Raw genomic sequence first — 24,365 nt, 5'->3', positions numbered from 1 at the left:
GTATGTAAAGTCAGCGTTAGATACGGATTTTTATATACGGATCTGGATCTGTATGTAAAGTTAGCATTACATACTGATTTTGATTAAATATTTTTAATAATTGCAATAATAATAATATTGATATTAGTGATAATATTAATATTAATATTAATATTTTTATTAATATTAATATAAATAATTTAATAATATTATTAGTAATAATAATAATAATATTAATATTAATAATATTAATAATATTTAAAATATTAATAATATTTAATATTATTAACAATAGTTAATAATATTTTTAATAGTAATAAATTTATAATGTTTATAATATTAATAATATTTAATAATATTAATAATGTTAATAATATTTAATAATGTTAATAATTTTTATAATGTTAATAATATTTAATAGTATTAATAATTTTAATAATATTAATAATATTTATATTATTTATAATATTAATAATATTAACAATAGTTAATAATATTATTAATGTTAATAATAATAATAATTTTAATAATATAAATGATATTAATAATAATAATAATAATAATAAGTATAATAAAAATCATAATATGACAAAAGAATTTGTGTGGTGTAGTGATTAAAGCTCATTGGATTCGAGTTCTGCCCTCTACAGTTTGTGTCTAAATATGGGAAAATGTATCATATCACAACTTGTCTAAGCATAACAAATTTAAAAAAAAAAATGCAATTATATGATGTAATAGCATAACGAATTTAATATCACTAAAAATATTTACCATGCTCAATTGTTTGAAGATGATATGTTGCTTATATATGCCTTTAAAAATGACATTCAACTCAACTGACCTATACTTTTTGCTAAATGAAGCAAAAAGTTGTCAAGTGTATCATCTTCCCTTATGTATCTTTCTCTCCAAAGTTTTTGAGCATTATGGAGTAGATGTTGAAGGAGAGTCTTTAATAGTTAGATGTTGAAGGAGAGTCTTTAATAGTTATGCAACCCTTAAATAAGATTGGAGAGAGATAAGTGGATTTACATGCATGTAGAAAGTGCTTTAGCATTTGAAGATAAGCTTGGTCCCATGCAGACTAAGGATAATCCTGCACTAGAAAATAAGGAGAAACAACTAACTCTATTTGAACTAGCCCTTCTCACAAAATTGGATTAAGTTTACAACTATCAAGTGAGAAAGAATGAAGAATATATTGAAACTATTGAGAATGTCCATTTAGTACTTGAGAGTATCAAGAGAAAGCTTAAAAGATTAAATTTGGAGAGTAGCGGAGAATCTAGTGATGATTAGTAACTCCTTGTTTGTGTTGTTTTTTTTGTTTTACAATGATTGAATATTCTTCTTTCAGTTATAATTGTTTTGATGAAATGAATAAATTGAAAATTAGTTTGTTTCAATCTTAGTATGAAATTCATAAGTTTTGTTTCTAATTTAATATGTTAAATCCAACAATAATTTATTAGCATATCAATTTAATGGATTACAATTTGAATAACAAATTAAATACATTTTGTTGGAACTATTTTTTTATATGAATAATTGATTATCAGAGGTTATAATTGATTATTCCACAAAGCATTAATCTTGATAAAGAGTTTTAGCTTTAGAATAATCGATTACATAGGAGCTTAATAAATTATTACAAGAATGAGATGTTTTAAAAGAATCAAGTTTGCTATAAGATAATCAGTTAACTCGTTACTTAATCAATTAATAATACTTTAGTGTGATATTTTCTTATCTTCTTTTATAGCATATGATATATAACATGTTTTTATTGATTTATCTTTTTGATAATTTCGCAAAGGGAGTATGTACTTAATTGTGTTAGAATTAAAGAGGTTGAACTTAAGAGGTGGGATGAATTTAACTATAAAAAGTTTTCAAAAACATTTAGAATGTATCTTTGATAAGTTGATAAATCTCAGAATTTGGTTGTATTTCTTTTAATATATTAAAACTACGAGACAAATATCAAAGATACAATGGTTTATTCTAATTCACTTTTTTTTCAAGAGTTACATCCAGTTGCATAGCTACACCGACCAAGCTCACACTATAATAATTTTTTTTACAACAATACGTTAATATAAAAATACACCAACACTACCATTATTGAACCCTACAAGAGCAAAAACGAAACCAACACTACTGCAAAAAAAGCACATTTACGACACCAAATACACATTGCTTTTACTGTCAAATATTGTCCATCAAAACGCAGTGATATTTTTTTAAATTAAAACGTGTGTAAAACAACGATTGTGGGTGAAACCACTATTTTAGATCAAAACGCCTTAGTTTAAAACGACGATTTTGACCATAACTTCCATTTATATCCGTGGGGAAGGGTCTAAAACCGCAGTTATGGTCAAAATCGTGGTTTATACCACCATCTTTGTTGAGTCAGGGGAAAGGTCTAAAACGGAGGTTTTGACCATAATCGTCATTTTAGACCTCTTGCGTGTATAATGTTTGGCAGTGCATGGAAGGGTCTAAAGTGACTGCTATGGTAGAAACTGTCGTTTATGTATGAGATAAACACAATAGTCAAATAGCCGCCATCTATGTCTCAAGAGAATAGACTACGTATTTAAACACAACGATCCAAGAGTCATTGTGTTAATGCTAAAATAACCGTTGTTTTTCACTTTTTCTGCACCAATGCAATTACATCTTGTTGCTTATCCATGACTGGAATGTCTATATACAAATAACAACTCTACACAAGAAATAAAAAGTGCAATGAAATAAGGTCACTTGCATCATAGCTAAGTACAATAGAAAGTAAATATCAAGTGAATACCATGATATCTCCTTCAGTCAAATGAATGATCTTTTAATCAATAAAAGATCCAGAAGAAAACATTTTTGGCTCAGTGCAAATTGTCTCTTAATATTGAAAATTATTTCAAAATAAAAATTTAAAAATGTCTTGTCAAAAAGAAGTCATGAATGAGAGTTATTCATCATCTACTGACACAATAACAACCTCAAGGGTGAAGAACACAGTGGTGAAGTACATACAAACAATATATGATGTATTCAACGGTACAAAAAATATTTTTAGCTGTGTCTAGAATTGTGCTTATACACTTTCATATATACTAGTAAAGAGAAACTTGTGAGAATTGGGTTGAGTTAAACTATTGTAAATCCTTCACAATGTGAAGTATATCCTTAGAGCTTTCATTGTTCTCCCGATAGATAGGTTTTCGTATTATAAAGAGATTTTCATCTCATGGGAGATTAGAATTAGTTTCGCAAAGAGGTAGAGAATATTTGGTAAACCTATAGAGGTTTAGAATACTAGGTGGACCTGTAGAGGTGTAGAATACCGATGTACCTAAAGAGGTGGAGAATACTAAAGATAGTGAAAGGCTATTGAGTGGGTTGCTCAAGGGGAACCAATATAAATTTTGTGTGCATTTCTCTCTTCCTATTATTTGTTAAACGTTGTATTTGCTTTGTTTTTCAGATTTGGGAATTGAGTTCAAACTCTATTCAAGCCCCCATCTAGAGCCAATTGTACCTTCAATTGGTATTAGAGCTAACCTCAGGAGTTAGTTATTTACAGGAAACAATCCTAGGTGAATTCATGGAATTTGAAGGATAAGCCATCAACAAGTAATGGAAGAGAAATGTGATTAATTGAAACTGATAACAACATTTTTGGAATACAAAAATGTTGAACTCCTGAACGTCATCAAGAAAGGTATTCCTTTATTAATTGATTCTTCTAGAAATCCCACTGATTAGCATTCTTGGAACGAAAAGTAGATAGCATTGTCTCAATTAAATGATAAAGCTAGACATCTCCTTTTATGTGCTCTATCTGAAGATGAAGTGTCTAAAATTCACGCCATGGTAAGCATAAATCATATGTAGGAGACTTTCGCCTTATATCATGAAGGATCCAAGGAAGTGAGACAAAACAAACTAAATCTTCTAAGAACTTAATATGAAATGTTCAAAATGGAAGAAAGTGAGTCCAATTTAATCCATAATAGCAAGGCTACAAATTATATAGGTTATGTTCAAAAGAAGTTCCAACGCATGCATATACCTTTATCATCTTACATCTCATCATTTGCATCGTCTAATGATTCATCTAAGAGTGAACCCAAGAAAACTAACAAGAAAGGATCCAAAACTTAATGGGTACCTAAAGAGAAAATAATACCTCTTGTAGATGTCCTCAATTCCAACAAGGAAACCCCTTTCATGATACCTAGATAGTGGTTGCTTATGTCACATGACAGGAGAAAGGTCCATATTCCAAGACTTCAAACAGAAGAAAGAAGGAAAGGCCATCTTTGAAGAAAAACAATACAACCAGGTGATTGGTGGTGGCCAGGTAAGTTTGAAACCTTCCATGTATATTAACAATGTTTTACTAGCAGATGGTCTTAAACCCAACCTACTAAGCATAAGCCAATTGTGTGACAGTGGGAACAATGTTATTTTTAATAAACACTAGTACACATCTTATCAAAATGATGGAATTGTTCTAACTAGTTAACCTCGGGTAAACTGGATGGCGGACTCGACTTCTGGTCTTTCTTCTTTGGCAAGTCTCGCACTTGGCTCCATTGGACAGATTCATAGAATAGAAAATGAGATATTACACCAAATTGATTTAATAAGTTGAAAATGTTCAAGAGTAAGTTATCTTAATAGAGCGAGGTTGACATGCCTTTGCTTAAACTAGCAAAAAGCCACACTTATATAAATTTTCCTTTTTCACATGTTCTCTTTAGGTTGTGTTATATTAAATGATAAAAAGTTAATGTTGAAAACTATCTTAATCAATTATTATTTCTTTGCTTAGTTTTTAGTGTTTTATATTACATTTTCAATAAATTATCAAAATTACTTTATTTATTATCCAAGATAAATAAAAATAATATTTTTATAATATTTTTTCAAAAACCATAAAAGCCTAAATGTTTTGAATGTATGTTTAACAATTATTGTTAAAATACAATTATTAGGTCCGAAGAGAAATTTTGGGAGCACAGATAACATTTTCCTCGTAGGTAGATTCTCCCTGCACCCGATGATTTTTAACTGGCACCCAATCACATGTACGAAAAGACCAAATTACCCTTAATGAATTTAAAAATACATAAAATGTGATATGCACCCAATGTCATGCACGCAACCCTATTGTTCTTCTTCTTCCTTTGTGCGTGAAGCAGTAGCCGCAGGAACTGTGAGGCACCGTGAGACACCGTCAGCCACCTTCGCTCTGTTTGTTTGCTTCGCCATGAGTGACCTTCATCATCGCAGGCAGAGGGAACCATTGTCGAAGAAGTCAAGGTATCCTTCGTCATCGTAGTTTTTTATCCACTGTAGAATAGTGGCTTCCGGATAATTTTATCCGCAAATCATTATTGGCTTCCGAATATTTATATCTGCACTTCATTAATGGCTTCCAGATATTTTTATCCGCACTTCAATAATAGCTTCCGGATATTTTTATTCGCACTTCAATAATGGCTTCCAGATATTTTTATCCGCACTTCAATAATGCCTTCCGGATATTTTTGTCTGTAAGATACATTTGACTTGCGGATATTTTTATCCAAAATGTTGTTGTTGTTCTGCATATATTAATATCCGTATGAGTGTTAGGTACTTAGGGCACTTGACTTCTATGGAATTTTTCATTTGTTGTTTTATACTATATGTGTTATAATTTTTTATATATGTTAAATTGAATGTTATTTTTATGAAATGTAAGATGGTGCGGACTAGAGGTGGAAGAAGTTCTAATTTGGATTGTGTGTGACCAACTGCATCAGTTAGAAGAAAACGGGGTGGCCCTAGTACTTCAATTTCAAATGAACAATTTGAAGATTATATTGAACAAGAAGAAGTTGAAGTTGATGATGAAGGTTATCCAAGAGGGCCATTGGATAAGTCCTTACTCGTTAATTATGAACATCATGTTGCCAAACAATTGTGGGATGGTTTGGTAAGTAATGAAAAATATTTTGTTGTATTTGGTATGTATTCTGAATTATTGATGATATATGTTGATTATTGTAGGATCGTGGTGAGCTGAAGGTCGTTTCACATGGGAGGAAGATAAATAAGTTAGGAGCACCTCATGAGCACATACAGGCTGTTGTAGAATTGTCTGGCTTAGGTGGTTTGCTTCATGCTAGTTATGAGAGTTTAGACCGAGGACTGTTGTGTGCTTTTGTAGAGAGGTGGCATGAAGAGACAAACTATTTTCATTTACCGGTTGGGGAGATGACTATCACTCTTGATGATGTGTCAAATTTGTTGCATTTACCCATTGTTGGTTATTTTTACACGCAGGAAACCTAAGATTCAGATTCGGTGAATGATTTATTGGTAGAATCCCTCCGTGTTGACCATGGACTTGCATCTGAAGAAACAAGACACTGTCGGGGAGCTCATGTGCGCCTGAGTTGGTTAAGAGATGTGTATGAAGACGCATGCTCAAGGAGGCAGTGGATTGTGGCTGCCAGAGCTTACTTACTTCACCTTGTCGGATGCACTATTTTTGCGAACAAGAGTGCTACATCAGTCAGTGTGTTTTATCTTGAGTTTTTTTGTTGATTTGAGGCTTACTGGTGGATATTCTTGGGCATTAGCTGCCCTAACTCACATGTATGAGCAGCTAGGAGATTGAAGTTATGCAAACACTAAGCAATTAGCTGGTTATGCGACATTGTTGTAGGGGTGGATTTATGAGCACTTCCCGTCTATAGGGATGAGACGTATGCAAGCACTGTATTCTGAAGACCAACCTCGGTGTAGGTTGTATGATGCTGGAAAAGGTACTTCAATTGTTGTTGTTCGATCACAATTGGATACATTGACATCAGCTTTCATTCGGTTTTGTCCATACAACGAGCACAAGAAAGAGCGTCCATTCGAGTGAATTTCCTTATTCTGTGGTTATTTGAGGCTTAGAAATTGGACACAATTGCACATGCCAAAATATGTTCTGCGTCAGTATGGATATACACAGATCATCCCTTACAACCCATTTGTACTTGGACATGGTCATCCGGATACAGATGAAATGGACCGTCGATGGTTACATTTCAATGATTATGTCATACATGATTATGCCATAGCACCTTATCCTGATGCTTGCGTTGAAGAGTACATATCTTGGTTTAGATCTGTATCACATCCATATGTGATTAATACAAATGAGCGTTTTGTACCCGTACCTTCAGATGCACGTGATCACGAAGCAGTGCCAAGTCATCCTGAGGAGTCACATCCTGAACATCCTGCTCTGGTATGCTTCTAACAATGTGTACGTATTAATTTGTAATATCTTTTTCTAATAGTATGTCATTCATGCTTGTAGGGTATTTGTCGTAGAATTATACAAACATTGCAACCATTACTTAATCATGGTGATGTCGTGGAGGGCACCCCTGTTTGGGAAGGCATACAAGCAACCATTATGTTAGCACGAGGAGCGACTAATGATAGAGTTGTATATGTCAGGAGATATGCACGTAGGAGTGATTGACAATGTATTATGATAATGTATCAGGATAATGTATTTGAACCTTATTTATATGTTTAAATGTATTTGAACCTTATTACAATGTTTTAGTATTTCAATGGACATCCGCAGGCACTTCACTCACTTCCAGATATGGACATCCGCAGGAACATTTGTGACTTCTGGATATTTTTATCCGCAAGCAAAATTTTGACTTCCGGATATTTTTATCCACAGGCAACATTTTGACATCTGGATATTTTTATCCGCAGACAACATTTTGACTTTTAGATATTTTTATCCGCAGGCACTTCACTAACTTCTGGATATGCCCATCCGTAGGCACCTGATAATTATGTAGGACAGTTCCAAAAGCTATTAAACATTGAAAATGTATTGAATACATAACCATTGCAAATGTACTAAACATCCATAAACCTAAACATTAAGTATCTATTACAAATGTTATGATTACAAATATCGTCTAATTGACATTAGTTGTGTATAAACTTGTATCCGGTTAGCGTAGTATGTTGACCAAGTTTGGGTCGTAGGATAACGATGTGATGCCCACAATATATCTATAGGTGGAATTGGACAACCATCTTTGAGCTTGACCTACAAAGGTAATAAATATAAGGTACATAAATCCTAATTTAGCAGTATGAGAAAGTTTTTGATTGGTTTAGTTTATACCTGCACAAAATGATTTCCGTGGACATGCCCAATTGCAATGATTCGGTGATGACAGAAGTTACTTGATGCTTGGGTTCTTAGAGGAAAAGTACTCAATGATTGTAACATGGACAAAGAAACAAGAATGACATTATACTGATTTGCAATAACATATCCCATGTCTGGAATTGTCATCCACTTATATGTTCCTGCCTGCAAGTACAATTGAGAAACAAAGTTAAATGAAGAAATGCAATGTAAAAATGAAAGGGTGTTAGTGGTTGGTACCATAGACATGTGCTCCACTAGAAGTGACTTCTTCAAGTATTCATATCTATCATCAACACCAAAGAGTTAAACATATTCTTGTCTCTATTCACTTAGTTCTTTTAACAAATTCATTTGAACAACAGCCCATGACTCCTCTCCCATTCCCAATTGGGCAACAACAACACGGTAGCCACAATGGCCATCAGCCTTAACGTCGACAACATCAACAATGTTTGGATGATACCCTACAGGGAACTGATCAAGGAAAGGAATACATTTTGCTGGTACAATTTCTGGTAAGCTTCCTTCATTAGATTTTTTGCTTGCACAACTATCATGTTATGAGTGTAAGAAATCCACATGTTCAAAATAAGAAGGGAATCGCTTAGTTGATCTCATGAATTTGGTAGGACGAGACATCTTTACAGCACCTTTTGTTTTCACCTTATGATCTGGTGCGTAAATAGATGTCTTCTCTGGAAAGGCAATCTCCTACGATTTACTTTTGATGTTAACCTTACCTGCAACATCCAACTCTTTGAACCGCTTCGCGATGACCTCAAACTCTATCAACTGACAACTCAGATGAAGATTGTTCAGTTGGAATGTCTTCAAAGCTTAAACGAGTCCACATTACATGTACTGATTTAAGTGGTATGCCACCAACACCAAACGAAGCCAATTGACACGCACAAGGAAGACCATGAGTACATGTAAGAGTACATCCACACCTACTTTTATCAAACCCCACTGATTTAACCCTATCAACCTCTTCTGAAATAAGGTTCAAAGCATATTTAGACACAAAACTTATCAATTTTTTGTAAGCTGTAACCTTAAACCGATGTCCAGCCACATGCAGACTCTTTTGGAATGAAGCTTTGATTGCATTATGTTGTAAAATAATCATCCTATTAATGGAATCCCAGCAGAAACATAAATCCCCCATCGAAGAATTCTGAAGAACTCTTTTTAGGTTCTAGTGTGCCGCCTCAACTTTGTTACTTGTTGTGTTTCTTAAGTGCATCACCTTATCTATCCATGCCTTCACAAATTTTTCTTTATGTGGATGTAACCATGTATCCATCACATAATCAACAAATATAGGCCATGGAGAACAGACAACTCGAAGAGCATTGACACGATCTTCAAAGGCCTCAACAATATCACAATCCACAACAGATCCGCACACTTCCATTACTTGATCCCATGCCTCTCTTGGATGCACCAACATTTTACATTTTGCTTTCACATTTTTATCAATGTGAAATCGATAGAGCAAATTATAAGCTTCAGGAAACACCATTCTAATTACATTCATTAAGGAAACATCTATATCACATACCACCACCCTAGGGCATGAATCAACTCTTAGAAACAACCCTTTAAGTCTGTCAAGGGCCCACAAAAAAATATTTTCCTTTTCTGTTGCTAGTAAACAAAATGCAACGAAGAAAGTCAAACATGTTGACGTAATCCCAACAACCTCAAGTAACGGCATCCTATACTTGTACGTACTGTCCATTAATATGACAATATTAAATGAGTTGACCAGTTTAACTGAATTTGGGTGTGTCCAAAATATATCTTGCACAATATTCGAGACCTCATCACACCTACACCAATGCACGTACCTGTCTCGCTCCAGTAACAACATAAGTTGTTGCATTTATGTTCTGTGACCTCGTTACGATCTTCAGTGAACAGTGATTGCATTATAAACCTACTTAATCGTCGTCACATTCTTCTCATTTCTCTCTTTCATGGTTAGTAAAATATTTCTTGCCTTGACCGAAGTTTTAGTCATATCCTCAACCATAACCTTTTCCTCTATACTTAACCTTCCGCATACGGATGACCCACCATTGTCTCTGCCAAGTCATGATTGTGAGAACCACAAATTAATTCAACCATCCACCCTTGACCACCTTTGACTAGTTTGCCTCGCAATCTGAAATGACACTCACACTTCCTACTTCCCGTTCGACTGAAATCTACTTCTTTTTTATACCATTTGTATTTACCTCCTCTCTTACAACCTAACAATACGTAGGTCATCCTTCCTCGTTGGCCCGTCCATGTATCCGACCTTAATGTAACAATAACAAACCTATAACTATAGCCAACACTTCTCGCCCACTCTAACATCTCATCTCGATCACAGAATACCTACAATAATATATGCCAAATTTTAAAACAATTCATAAAAAAAGCATTCACAACCCAACATTGACCATACCTCATCTGTAGAAAATGCCTCACTACACTCATGTGCCCTGTGTTCATTATCTAATGCGTTATAACTTATTGATTGCTCCATATCAACAACATCTAATCCATTCCACACATCAATCTCCCCTAAAACTCCTATGTATGACTCTGTTGTATCCATTGGGCTACTGAAAAAAAAATGAACACTTAGCTTCCGGATAAATAAATCCATAACAAAAAAAAATATCAACAGTTAGCTTCCGAATATATACATCCGGATTGCATAAAACAATTCTGGATATGTACATCCGTAAGCCAATTATGACCTACGGACATGGGCGTTCGGAAGCAAAGAACCACACTTCCGGATGTTGACATCCGTAATTGAAAAATTTGACTTCTGGATTTTAATATCCATAGTGAAAAAAACATACTTCCGGATGCCGATATCCAGGACCAGCTGAGCTCAAACGATAAATCAGAAATGACTGAAAATTGATTACTTACCTCATTAACTTGGCAAACGAAGCTTACACTGAATGTCCGTGCACAACAATGAATGTAACCTCCTCTTTTGCAGATCAAAGCAAAGCTTCACACAACAATGAACTTCCTCTACCTTACCATACAATATTTTTCAAAATAAAGAAGAGAAGGGCACAATGGAAATTTTTGAAATTCGTCGGGTACCAGTCATAATTGATCGGGTGCAGGAAGCAATTGCCTTCCTCGTATTATGTGATAAGGTGAACTCCACATTATGGAGTGAGCTTGTGTTATCCAATACAGACCCAAGACTTCTTTCTTTTCAAGTTCTTTTTAGGGTTAAAAATAAAATAAAATAAAATATTAGGAAGGACAATGTTCAAATAAAATTATTAGGGACCGAGGACTAAATATCATAATTTATCAGAGAAAAAAAAATATTTAATGGATATTTTGTAGAAGTAAAACTTTTATTTTATCCAAAATAAAAAAATTGGGAATTGTTTACATTTCCATTGAAAATGTTTTTTTTTTCCAAACTTTCCACAATAACATTCTCATGAACGGCGAGACTCTCCAACTTCTCAGAGCTAAAATAAAAAGAAATTAATGGAAAAAATATAATGTTACTACTCTTATTAATAAATTAATATAACAATAAATTAAAAATATTAATAAAAATAATATATTACTCTTTTATTTTAAAAAAATGTAAATATTTCCAGCAATATTTCATCAACCAGATAAACATAAGATTTATAATTTTCAATATGAAAAACTTTCTCTTGAAATCGGTTAATGGTTCTACAACCAATAAATTTACTCTTTTATAATAATATATTTGGTGATTAAATTGGACCAAATAATTTTGAATCATGAAATTGCTCTTCCATCACTATCTCTAATACTTCAGCATCTTCGATTAAAAAGAAAATTGGTGATGCATATAAACTTGAGAATGAAACAATTAAATCATCAAAGAATGGCTTCATTATAAGCAAAACAATGATACAATTTGTTTGCAGGAAAAATATAAGAAAGCAAAAAGTATAATTAAGACTTAGAACTTTATTTCACAAGCCATTGTTACCTAGGTACTTTTTTCAACTTATTTCACAAACCATTGTTACCTAGGTAGTTTTCCCTGCATTACAGGCGAAGAAACAGCACTTGTATACAAAGATTTAAGCTGTCTGCTTATGAGTTTGCTATTAGCCTGTTGAAGTTGTGCATCACTAGACCACCATTGTTCCAAGGCATGAGCTTCATGAAATTTCTGCTTTTCCTTGGTGACCACAAACAACTTTGCTGCAACTTGTCCATTTGTTGGACCAACATTCTCCTTCTCAGCATCATTCTTCTCCTCTGAGCATTCAGGGTCTGTATAAGAGCAACATATATAGTCACTGTTGTTTACATACAAATGAGGAACCCATTTTCCCACCCCAAAACCAGCATTCTTGAAGCTAGATAACCGTGGTATCCAACTCTTCAGTCCACTGCTAACAGCTTCAGTTTCTTCACTACTTGAAGAAGGAAGCATGGACTTAAGTCTCTTCCAAACCAACTCAGCCTTTTCTCCAATGTTTCTCAGACTCATGGCTAGTGAAACAGAAGGTGGATTGAACAAATGTGTCTCCACATAGATGCCTTCCTTTGCCAATGCTTTTCCCACTTGAAGAGCAAAACCAGCTCCCAATGAATGCCCTGCAATGCAAACATTGCTGCTTCCATATGTGTCCGAGACTGATTTTAGTACCTCCAAAGCTACCTTAAACCTGACAGAGCCCTTCAGGCTTTCCCAGGCAAGAAATCTAAGGTCATCTTCGATGTCTCTTCGCATTGTAGGGCTTTTGAGCAATGTTCCTCTCAGAGCTAAAACAGCTTTGGGGGCACCACTTGGTCTAATTAGTACTAAGTCAGCCATTGCTGCAGATCTGTCCCATTCAAGTATTGCACCAAAAATGGATCCATCTCTTTCATCAATCAACGTTTGTGTGAGCTTGTACTTGAAGGGAATCCACCAATTTGGAGCTAGAGCATTTTCTTGTGTTCGGTTCTCCTGTCTGTCAAGTTCAAGCAGGTAAACTGCCTGTATAAAACAAGCAATGACAGTTCTTTTGTAATTTGCATCCTTCCTGCATACAAACAAAATACTCATCAGTATACACATACATTGCAAGAATGTGCTCTGAGCCAGTATAGCTTGGATGCTTTTCCATCAGGATCAAAATCGCATCTGTGAAGAATAAGGGACTTTTGCTAGAGTTCATAGAGACCATGTAGTGAAGAGTTTTAATACTCATCAGTATACACATACATTGCAAGAATGTGCTCTGAGCCAGTATAACTTGGATGCTTTTCCATCAGGATCAAAATGGCATCTGTGAAGAATAAGACACTTTTGCTAGAGTTCAAAGAGACCATGTAGTGAAGAGTTTTATGAACAAGAATGAATGAGAAAAAGATTATGATTTTCAAATTTTTTATGTTAAAATAAACGATCTAATCTGATGGGTCCAATCCAACGAACCAAGTAATAACAATACCACAGTCTGATCTCATCCATATTCAAAATATTCTGAAGGGGTTATGAATTTTTGGTTCAATTTGGCTATGTTAGATTTGTGGGTCAATGGGTCGTTTGACCTACTTTAAAGGAATAATAAATTTAAAAATTCAAGAAAAAATATGTAGTTTTAAAATATAAGTTATACACAGCATGAATGATCAGACCAAAAATTCTATTCTAAATACTTAATTAAAGAAAACTAAGAATGAATGCTATAATTAAACCAGTTCAACTTCAAAACAAATTAAATCTCGCAAAGTAAAAAAGTTAGGCCCAGATTAATACACAAGTCAAAGACCCATAAGGCATATGAACGATCAACATATAAGGAAACTAAAAGAAGATACACATCAAACAATCAGTTAGATCATATCCAAGAAACATCTTGCTACGTTTGCCATTTGATGAAAATTCTCAGTCCAAAAGACTGAAATTCAAACCCTTCGGATAAAATTTCTACATTTTCAATCGAACCCCAAAATTCAAACTCCCTACAAACCCATTTTCAAACTTTGCAGCCTCATGCTAAAATCTAAAATCCCATCACACTAACAACTTCAAGGCAACCATACCCAGAAGCCAAATTACACTTTCCACACTAAGGTTCAACCATTGGCCAAATGGGTCCAAAAGGCAACAACCCCACATGCCAAAAACCTAAATTTATCTCAGATTCAGAAGAATTAAAGGAAAACATGAAAAGGGCATACCCACCAGCTAGAACTGATAAGGTCTCTCCAGTTAAGGTTGGTCAAATTGCGAGGACCAGAGACATGAAAGGCGTAAGGGTGAGACGCTTCTTCCTCTTTTTCTTGAACCACCACTTCCTTTGTTCCTTCCTCTTTTTCTTGAACCACTTCCTTTGTTCCTTCGTCTTCTTCTTCTTTGATCACTGGGCTTGTGATTTGTCTGTTCATGGTGATGCTGCAGAGAGAAAGAGGGAAAGTGTGAAAAAGAGTGTCTTTCCTTTGTGGGAACTAGTTGCTTAAGGATTCTATTGTTGTGCTTACAACAATAAAATAACAACGAAATTCAAAACATTCACAATTCGGATCCCACTATGTAACGGTCATATTACGACCATATCCCACATCGTCCGTTTTTGTTCAACGGAATAATGAATGAAAAATAAAATAAAATTTTGTCTACTATTTTTATATATCTTATAAAAAATATTTTTTATATAATTAAAATTTGTAATAACTATTTTTAATGTATAAATTGTAGACTTATAAAAAAATAGTTTTATATTTTAAATTAATAACAGAAACTTTAAATTGTTAAATAAGATTATTTTAAGTATTGATAATTTTGTTAATGATTAAATTTTAATTTAGGGATAAAATATAAAACATAAACTAAAAGAGATAAATAATTAAATAGTTCAATAAGAAATAGTACAAATGGAAAATTAAAGCATGTTAGATTAAAATTATTCCACGAAAATATAAAAGAATAAATTATATATATATATTATAGTGGGACAAAGAGTTATAAGATGGTATAAAGTTAATAAATGAAAATTAATAGGATATATTCATTTAAACTAAAAACAAAACAATAATTTTAAAAAATAGATTAAGATATTCATTATTAAAATAAGTCTTTTAATTCTTTGTTAAAAAAATTATTAAATAAAAATTAATTTTAATATATAAGAAAATTAGTTATTATATTAATTAAATTAAATATTAATTTAAAACTAAAAATAATTATTGATATATAAAGTAGTTTCTAAATTTATAAATTAGTTTCTAAAATTAGTATTTAATTACTTAAAAAAGTTGTAACTATCAATTTTAGAATCTAAATTAATTGATAGCTAATTAGATACCAATTTTTTATAGTTACAACCTTTTTAACTAATTAAATACTAATATTAAAAATTAATTTAAAATTTTAGAAATTAGTTTAGATATTAATATATTTTGTTTAATTTCTAAAATAATATATATATAATTTAATCAATATAATAATTAATTATTTTTTATTTATAAAATTGGTTTTTATTTAATGATTGTATATAATGAGTTATTCTCAAAAACATATAAATAGTAAGAAAATAATTTATATGGAAGAGAAAGAGAATAATTTATATGGAAGTGAACTCATGCAAAGAAAAAAATAAACTTAACTGAGTAGAATTCAAATTCAGATTGACTAAACTACAGATATTAGGACTCACAAAAGTTGATTTAAATTAAATATCAATCTCAACAAAGTTCAAGCTTATACTAAAATTTAATTCCAACTTGTAAAACCAAAGGACCACATAACCTATCAAAGATATAATTGTGTAGTAAATTACATAGTCTGCTTTGGTAATGTGTGATGTGTAATATCTTCTTAAACCACGTAATCATATTTCTACTACATGTGTATGTAAAATGAGAACACTTAGGCATGTAAAATGAGAACACTTAGGTTGGAGGGCTTATGACTGTATTGTGAGGGTCGGACGACTGATTACTTATCTCAGTCCTATTATGGATCGATCGATATCATGATCCGCTTCAATTGGCCAACTGACATCTAAAATTCAAGTACACTCGGTTTGGTCTGGATGAAGCCTTAATTGACATACCCTGCTGACACCGCCTAACTTGGTTTGGTCTGGATGAAGCTCTAACAGGCATACCCTGCCAATACCTCACACTCGGTTCGGTCTGGATGAAGCCTTAATTGACATACCCCGTCGACACTACACAACTTGGTTCGGTCTGGACGAAGCATTAACAGGCATACCCTGCCGATACCACCAAGACTTGGTTCAGTCTGGATGAAGCCTTAACAGGCATACCCTGCCGATACCACCAAGACTTGGTTTGGTCTGGATGAAGCCTTAACAAGCATACCCTGTCGATACCACCAAGACTTGATTTGGTCTGGACGAAGCCTTAACAGGCACACCCTGTCGATACCACCAAGACTTGGTTTGGTCTGGATGAAGCCTTAACAGGCACACCCTGCCGATACCACGAAGACTTGGTTCGGTCTGGATGAAGCCTTAACAAGCATACTCTGCCGATACCACAACAACTTGGTTCAGTCTGGATGAAGCCTCAACAGGCATACCGTGCCGATATCACAAAGACTTGGTTCGGTAAAGGAAGTAGCTTTAACCGGTATACCCAACTGACACCTTAAAGACTTGGTCCATGTAAACGCATCAAAACTTGTCGATTACCCCGACCGGTAGAGGCCACACCCCGCGTCAAATCTCGGGAGCCTGACCGTCACATTACTCTCAAAGACTCTTCGGATTAATCATACTCGAGCTTGGGGGGCAAGTGTACCAGTGAGGCCCGGAAGACTGATTACTTGTCTTGGTCCCCATCACTGGGTCGACCAATATCATGGTCCACTTCAATGGACCGATCGACATCTCAAATCCAGGTACGCTCAAGCAGAGTCAGTGAAGCTAATCCACGATTAAGGACTAGATAATGTAGCCCTAAACACAGTCCAACTCCCTAATCTGACCCAATAAGGAAAACCCACTAAGGTAATATAAATAGCACACATTCTTATAACCATAGGGATCATCTGGTATAATGCTCTAACAACCGAGTGTCGAATACCTTTACCAACTTGAGCGTTGGAGTGCCTTCTGCAAGAGGAAGACGAAGCTTCTCAATAGTTTTTTAGGTCTCATCTCCCTAAAATGAACAATGACAAATCAAGCACATCTAAAGTAAACAATAGTCGACTAAACCACTTATTTTTATTTTCTTTGAACGAGAATATTTAGTCTTAACGCAATTAAGAAACTAAGATCATCACTATATTTCATAACCAGAGACAATATATGTTAGCTAATATCTGAGATTAGTTCAATAATATTATCTAATTAATGATTAAACACCTTGCTTAAGGCGTGATCAAGTTAAATAAACATGAATCATTCTCATGACCAAAAACATAAAAGTACATATGAGACAACCTGCTCTTTTTTTTATATGCATGATATAAAAAAAAAGCAATTAATTATTATTTAGGTTTTACTTTTGCTTGACTTAAAAATTTAGTTTACATTTTTGGTGAGCAAAATTGTGTTTTTTTTTAACTCTAATTTTTTTTTCATAATTTTCTATAAACCTCTAAAATTTCTTAACATTACAAATTAACCCCTCTATTTTTAAATAATTACAAATTGACCCCTAAATATTTATTCATAACTATAAATTGGTTTTTAATTATTTTTTTACTATTTGTAACTTAGTTCTTGACTATTTTTAATAATTGTATTTTAGTCCCTAGCAAATTTTTAATAATTGCAATTAGATTCTTAGTCACCTAATTAAGTTTAGTTCTATAAACACTTTAAAACTTCAATGAAAATTATTCATCCGAGTTTAGAACTATTAAAATTACAATGAACTTATTTCATAATTGATTTTCAATATGAATTTAATGAATAGAAATATCTCAACTAAAGTTATTACTAATCAGAGTAAAATATTTGTTAAATATAAAACAAAATAATAAAATTGTGCTGAAAGTTATTGTGATGACAATGATTAGTTAGAAAACAAGTCAAAGAATTTGTTGCTTTAATTGGAAAAATAGGGATTGAGTTTCATCTTTCTCACTCTTTTGTATTTTGATTAGCAAAGTAATATTGTGCCTTTTGATTGATATTAATGACCGTATAAAAATTATTTATATCGATTCCTCACATAAAATTATTAAGATGCTTCCTAAATATAGATTTCTCGCATATTTATAAAAATAACTTAGAATTAAGATTAGACGTTAATAACAATAAACATTTCAAGTCTATTCATAACCCTCAAATATGTTAAGCATTATTGCTTAGTTCAGAACCATAAAAATACTTTCCAGTCAAATTTAAGATTCTAGATCAAGAATTAGAAGCAAAACAATAATACCAATAATCAATCAAGAACAAAATATTATATTCAGATATCACCTCAATAGATCAGAGTTTGAACAAATTACTCTCAATTCCAAAGGGTAGAATTAACCACTCATGATGACTACTACACTCAAGGATAACATAAAAAGAAGATCCAAGATGTTTCTCCTTGACGACTGTCTCCTCTAATATTTCTCACACCTCCTATTCGCCCAATTGGGTTACAAGTCACTCAATGGTGCTTTCCTCTCAATCTTGCACACTAGGGTTATGCCTCAAGCCCCCTATTTAACCTAATTTGTCTGCGCTTAAGTGGATTCATGCTCAAGCGAGAATGAGCTCGCTTGAGAAAGCAAAACGTCGTCCATCCCAACTTCCTTGGTGGTGAGATTGTTCTTTGACGGGTTTTGGCAGCTTGTTGAGTGTTGATGCATTCCAACTTTCCCTTTTTAACTTTGTATATTCTTCTTTTGTCGAATCATCTTCATTCTCCTCTAGAATACTGAAATTAACACCAAATTTGGGAAAAAATCGTTCCTATTAAAATTAAAATCATAAAATATGTAGAAAGGTATAAATTCATAAATTTTGGGTTGTGTTATACTTATTTTAGCAATTAATACTCATAAGTGCCTATATTTTAATATGAAATATTAATGAAATTTGACACTTATCGGGCGTCCATGCCATGACAGCAAAATAGCAAAACAATAAAACAGGGAAAAAGAAAAACATCGAAATAGAAAAATAACAAAACAACGAAACAATAAAATAACAAAATACAAAAACAACAAAATAGTGAAACAACAAAATCAAAATAGTGAAACAACTAAACAAAGAAACAACAAAATAGAAAAACAACAAAGTTAAACAACAAAATATCAAAACCCCAAAGCAGAAAAACCTTAAAGTAAAAACTCCAAAACAAAAAAACCCTGAACTCCAAAATAGTGAACCCTAAAATAGTATAACAGAACAAGTACTTAGGAATTACGAAAAAATAACGAATCGTGGAGTGTTGTGAAAATCACACTAGTTGACATCGAGAAGGACAACAAGATCTTTAGACAATAGAGAAGAAGATGGTATTGCAGTAGATAGAGAAAATGATGATGCAGAGAAGACAAAGAAGACGGTGCCACCGCGAAGAAGATGACACGAGAACTGATAAGTTTTTTTAGGAAATTAAATTTTCATTCACAAAAAAGATAATTGATATGAAGAGAATGAAAACGTAAGGGAGGGAGAATATAGTCTATTTATAAAATGAAAAATGTAAATGCCACTTTTTGAATAAAAATTGTAGCAGTTATAAAGATGTAATATTATAAAGATAATTATGACAAAATTTAATAATCGTCACTGCTTACATAATTTTTTTTAGTGTTAAAATAACAAAATAGTGGATTACAAACTCATGAGCTCAGGCTCATTGTTTGGTCCTAATTGGAAACAATAAAAATAAGTGGACGAATCCCAAGAAGATTTTTCCTTTTCTCTTTCAAATTCAACCTACCTATTGTAATTGCAATGATTAAAGGCATATTTTTTTTACAAATTATCTTTGTCCTTTTGTGCAATGTTTTTCCTATAAATACAACCATATCTCTCATATCTTCCTCACAATTCCTACACTAAGAGAAAGAAATACCTAAGCGAAGCTTTCTAACCAAATGTAACATCCCTAAATTTTTACCCATATATAATAAAATAAAAGTAAAAGAAACATTATCTACTTAACATATGAATATATATAACTATCTCATAATTGTATCTAAAAAACATATCCCTCTTCATAGGGATTTTAATATATACATCAAAAGTTAAAAAAAAAAACAGAGCATTCAAATTAAAACTATCACATCCTCCAGCTTCTCACTTAGGAGTTCTATTACCTGCAATCTCATCTGCTCCCGTGTACAACACGATCATCACAAATAAAGAAACAAACACAAACAAATAATAGGGTAAGCTAGTTATAACAAATTTTTTATATAATTTAAATTTCAAATTGATACATAAAATTCATAAATTCTCATACAATTTCTCAAACATTTCACATAACCATCAAGTGTCTATCACGTTCATCAACAACATTACTCTGGTCAGATTTTTACTGACTCACATACTCAGACACTTGACTCTATTTCTGGAAGACTCGTGTATTCAACCTCAACACAGTATTTTCTTTTCCTCTTTTATGCTCTTCCTTTCTTATTTATTTAAATTCTTAGTCATATAATTTCATTCAACTAGAGTTAGAGTTATGATTTATTCATTCATAGGGGTAACTTAAATAAGGGAATATATCACTTTGATCCTTCCATTTCAATCTTATAGTACCATCACTTTGATACTTCATTAAGGTAAGTGGGTAAATCCCAATCACTATCTATTTTGACAAATTTTTCTCCAAGTATACAATTTGCCTAATTTTGAGTCCAGAAATGGATTTCTTATGTATACAAACTTAGGGATAGGTTTGAAAACCACCTTATTTGAAGGTTTGTAGAAAAAATTATAAATAAAATAAGTTTGTTGGTTTACTTATCAAATTCTTATGTGGGAATTATGTTTTTCTAGTTGTCGTTCTGATTTTAATTTTTTGTATTGATACTGTTTTTTCTGGAAAACAACCTTGTTTATTGTTTTAAGTCAAACAATACGTGAAAGATTTAAATCTATACACAATATACTAGAATATGTATTTTGAATTAGAAGATTGTAGTGTAATTTGATAAAAAAAATAATCCAATTATGTCAAATTTTCAGTACCTTGATAATTTGATATTAAATATTTATTTGAATAAATTGTATTTGTTGTCTTAAAATTTAGACTATTTTAAAATTATGGGATATTCGAAATGTAGTCATTATGCTGCGAAAAGTTTTGTTAATAAATTTTAGTTGCAAGGTTTGTATGAAAAATAAACGTGGAAGAATGATTGGAAGATGAAATATGATATTGAGATTTGAAATAAAGTATAAAAAATAAGAAAGTAAATGTTATGTGAATTTTAAAGATTATATGGATAGTTACATAGATACATTGGATATAGAGTCTGGAGAAAGGTCAGCGGACCAAGGGGAATAAAGGGTGATGATATGGTTACCCTGCATTAATGTACACAACTAGCCTAGTATATTAAATCACAAGTCTCACACGCTATTCTCAAATGTCCTTTTGACTTTACTTTTAGACCATGAAGGTGAGTAGTGCTCATGTTGTATCCATGAAAGCATATGACCTACTAACGCTATCCATATTGACATAAGTCCATTATGACTCTAGAAGATATAATGACAACGTTTAAGAGCCTCTATTACTTAAAGAATGATTATGTAATGATTTTCATGAGGGGTCTAAAATTAAACTATACGAATATGATTATTGAAAGGTGGATAATTGAAAGTGTCAAACTTTGAACCTTAAATGTACGAATTTGATAACAAAATTTTATGTTGATGATTTTGTGATTAACTTAATTTTTTTTTGCATTATTGGTTATGATTCATGATTTCAATATTTTTTTTTAGAAGTTGTTTCATCCAATTGCAAATTTATTGGACTAATTATGTTGTAAAATTTTGAGGTATATTGTAAATTTTTAGATGTAATGGATAGTCTCATCCTTACTCTCTTCTTTTGTTCAGAGGAAGAGAACGACGACACAAACTATGACAATAAGATTAGTTAACTTTGATTTTTTTATGAACTACAAATTTTGGCCTTGTTAATTAACTTTGATTTTGATTAGTTAACTTTCCGTGATTAATTGAAGTGGCTCCATTCCTGCCACGTTAAATCTTTTTCTCTAGACAATGGAAGGCGCTGAATCTATAAAGCCTGAGCTCCTATACCAATTATGAAATAGGATAAACATAAGAAGGGAGGGTTATATTGTCTTTCAAAATTTTTTAAAACTTGTTTCCAAAGTAATGCTTGTAATGGGTAGTCAAATGATGGTTTGTATGACAAACGATCTATAAGTGCGTTTTTTGAAAACCATTTTCACAACTGATCTCCTTATTTAGTTAACACAAACAAAATAACAAGAAATATAATAGATTAGGGAAGGAAATTTTACTGAATTTTTCATATTGGTTCGTCTGATAATGCAAACTACGTTCAATGCTTTACCAATTAGTCAAGTTCCACTAGGTAGACTACTATTGTGAAGTTCAAACGAGTATTCTTTCAACTCATAGTCACTCTTAGCTAACCCCGTAAAAGTATTCTTTCGGAACGTAATCACTCATAAACCCGTCAAGTACTTTTTTATACTAAGTCACTCTTGGCTAAAATAAAAAAAGAAAGCCACTTTTGACTAAATATAGTTTATATCTTTGCCTTTTTTAATGTAACATAACATTTAATTATAATAATAATTAAATTGTATCAAATGATAATTAATAAAAACATATATACTTAATATATATAGTAGTCACCATTGTTAAGAATTTTGTATACAAATTTGTAATTGATTATCTTAAGGATATGATTAACCAATTTTTTAATAAATGAAAATAAGGGCAAGGGTCATAAAGATGAAGAGTCTAGTCTTAAAAGGAAAAATAGTTATGACTCCAAGTATCAAAGAAAAGAAGGGGTGTGTTTTGAGCCTAGAATTATATATTATTCTATAGAGCCTGAAGTATACATTTCCTATTTTGATGGAAATAAAAATGTTAAGGCATATCTACAATGGGAGACAAAGCTTGATCAAATTTTTAAAAAATACCAAGTGGATGAATTTAGAAGATTTTCCATGGCTACCATATGTTTTCAAGAACATGTTAGGTTTTGGTGGACAGAAAGGCAGATGTTAGAATTGTCACAAAATCAAAAGTACGATATTGGAATGAATTAAAGGCGTGTATGAGAAGAAAATTTGTTCCGCCTTCATTTGTAAAAAAAAAGAAAGCTTAGAGAAGAAATGAAAGAGCTTGTTAAAGTAGGAAGAAAGTTTGTAGATGGAGAAAAGGAATATTTTAGAAGAGAAAGAAAGTTTAAAGAAAAATTGCAAGCTCTTATTAGAAAGAAAGAAGAGAAAGAAAAAAGAGCAAGAGAGGAGAAAGAAAAGAGAGAATAGAAAAGTCTTTGTCTAGAGCTGAACCAAATATTGATAATATTTTATCTACTTTAGAAAACCTTGTTGAGGATTGATAAGTGTCAATGTCTAGTTTTTATGATTGAGAAAATTGAACACTTTGGACCTTAATTGTTGCTTAATGTAAGAAAATTACCCTAATCTGAGAATTATTGAATCTGATTATATATTTTGAACCAAGAAACAAATGAAGAAATTTAATCTCAATTTTTTTGTAAATTATAGATGAATATGACGCATTGAAAGAATTATTCAAGCTGGCATTGAAAGAAAGAAAGTAAAAACTTAATTGGATCACAAGAAAATTTAACTCAAGCTAGAGGATTTAGCTCAAGCTAAAATTGTCTAGAGTTGATTAACGGTGCAGTACAATTCTAGCCCAGGCTAGAATTGCTAGCTCAAGCTAAAACTGTCCAGAGTTGATTAAAGGTGCAGTACTGATCTAGCTCAGGCTAGAATCGCTAGCTCAAGCTAAAAATGCACCGAAAGATCTAGCTTAAGCTAAAACGGGCTAGCTTGAGCTAAAATTGATTATATAAATTCTGAAACATAACTCAAAACCAGTGGTGGAAAAAGATTGGGTTTTTATAGAGAGAGACTAGTGAGAGAAAGAGAAGAAACCTCTGTTCTTAGGAGAAGAACTTGCTCAGATCAGCCCTTCTTATG

The 24,365-nt window shown here is 32.3% G+C and overlaps 3 protein-coding genes across 3 annotated transcripts; 1 reads left to right on the top strand and 2 right to left on the bottom strand.

The window, feature by feature from the left end:
- The first annotated feature begins 2,942 nt into the window (after positions 1-2,942).
- Positions 2,943-6,910, top strand: LOC137833396 (uncharacterized). The gene is made up of 5 exons (XM_090303894.1): positions 2,943-3,042; positions 3,470-3,553; positions 5,799-5,971; positions 6,046-6,300; positions 6,707-6,910. The coding sequence occupies exons 1-5, from the start codon at positions 2,943-2,945 to the stop codon at positions 6,908-6,910; spliced, it is 816 nt and encodes a 271-aa protein (XP_090160020.1).
- Positions 6,911-7,757: 847 nt separating this feature from the next.
- LOC137833395 (uncharacterized) lies at positions 7,758-9,389 on the bottom strand. Its single transcript, XM_090303892.1, has 5 exons — positions 9,019-9,389; positions 8,582-8,771; positions 8,192-8,383; positions 8,006-8,113; positions 7,758-7,841 (listed from the first exon to the last, which is right to left on the bottom strand). Exons 1-5 carry the CDS (start codon positions 9,387-9,389, stop codon positions 7,758-7,760), a joined length of 945 nt encoding a protein of 314 aa, XP_090160018.1.
- A 2,715-nt stretch (positions 9,390-12,104) lies between these two features.
- Positions 12,105-14,778, bottom strand: LOC137831118 (GDSL esterase/lipase At4g10955). The gene is made up of 2 exons (XM_068638658.2): positions 14,424-14,778; positions 12,105-13,275 (listed from the first exon to the last, which is right to left on the bottom strand). Exons 1-2 carry the CDS (start codon positions 14,624-14,626, stop codon positions 12,264-12,266), a joined length of 1,215 nt encoding a protein of 404 aa, XP_068494759.1. The 5' UTR covers positions 14,627-14,778; the 3' UTR covers positions 12,105-12,263.
- Between the last annotated feature and the right edge of the window lie 9,587 nt (positions 14,779-24,365).

The sequence above is a fragment of the Phaseolus vulgaris genome, chromosome 6 (genome assembly GCF_051622355.1).
Source record: "Phaseolus vulgaris cultivar YP4 chromosome 6, ASM5162235v1, whole genome shotgun sequence".
NCBI classification, from domain to species: Eukaryota; Viridiplantae; Streptophyta; class Magnoliopsida; order Fabales; family Fabaceae; genus Phaseolus; species Phaseolus vulgaris.
This window is presented reverse-complemented; position numbering and strand designations above follow the sequence as displayed.

What these genes read in the sequence shown, in the direction of transcription:
- LOC137833396 (XM_090303894.1), top strand. Translation starts at nt 2,943, where the DNA reads ATGAATGAGAGTTATTCATCATCTACTGACACAATAACAACCTCAAGG. An exon ending in AATATATGATGTATTCAACG is followed by an intron (nt 3,043 to 3,469) that starts GTACAAAAAATA and finishes TTTGTTTTTCAG; the next exon opens with ATTTGGGAATTGAGTTCAAA. An exon ending in AACAATTGTGGGATGGTTTG is followed by an intron (nt 5,972 to 6,045) that starts GTAAGTAATGAA and finishes TGATTATTGTAG; the next exon opens with GATCGTGGTGAGCTGAAGGT.
- LOC137833395 (XM_090303892.1), bottom strand. Translation starts at nt 9,389, where the DNA reads ATGGGGGATTTATGTTTCTGCTGGGATTCCATTAATAGGATGATTATT. An exon ending in TGGGAGAGGAGTCATGGGCT is followed by an intron (nt 8,384 to 8,581) that starts GTTGTTCAAATG and finishes TTGTACTTGCAG; the next exon opens with GCAGGAACATATAAGTGGAT. An exon ending in ACGGAAATCATTTTGTGCAG is followed by an intron (nt 8,114 to 8,191) that starts GTATAAACTAAA and finishes TTACCTTTGTAG; the next exon opens with GTCAAGCTCAAAGATGGTTG.
- LOC137831118 (XM_068638658.2), bottom strand. Translation starts at nt 14,626, where the DNA reads ATGAACAGACAAATCACAAGCCCAGTGATCAAAGAAGAAGAAGACGAA. An exon ending in GACCTTATCAGTTCTAGCTG is followed by an intron (nt 13,276 to 14,423) that starts GTGGGTATGCCC and finishes GTTTGTATGCAG; the next exon opens with GAAGGATGCAAATTACAAAA.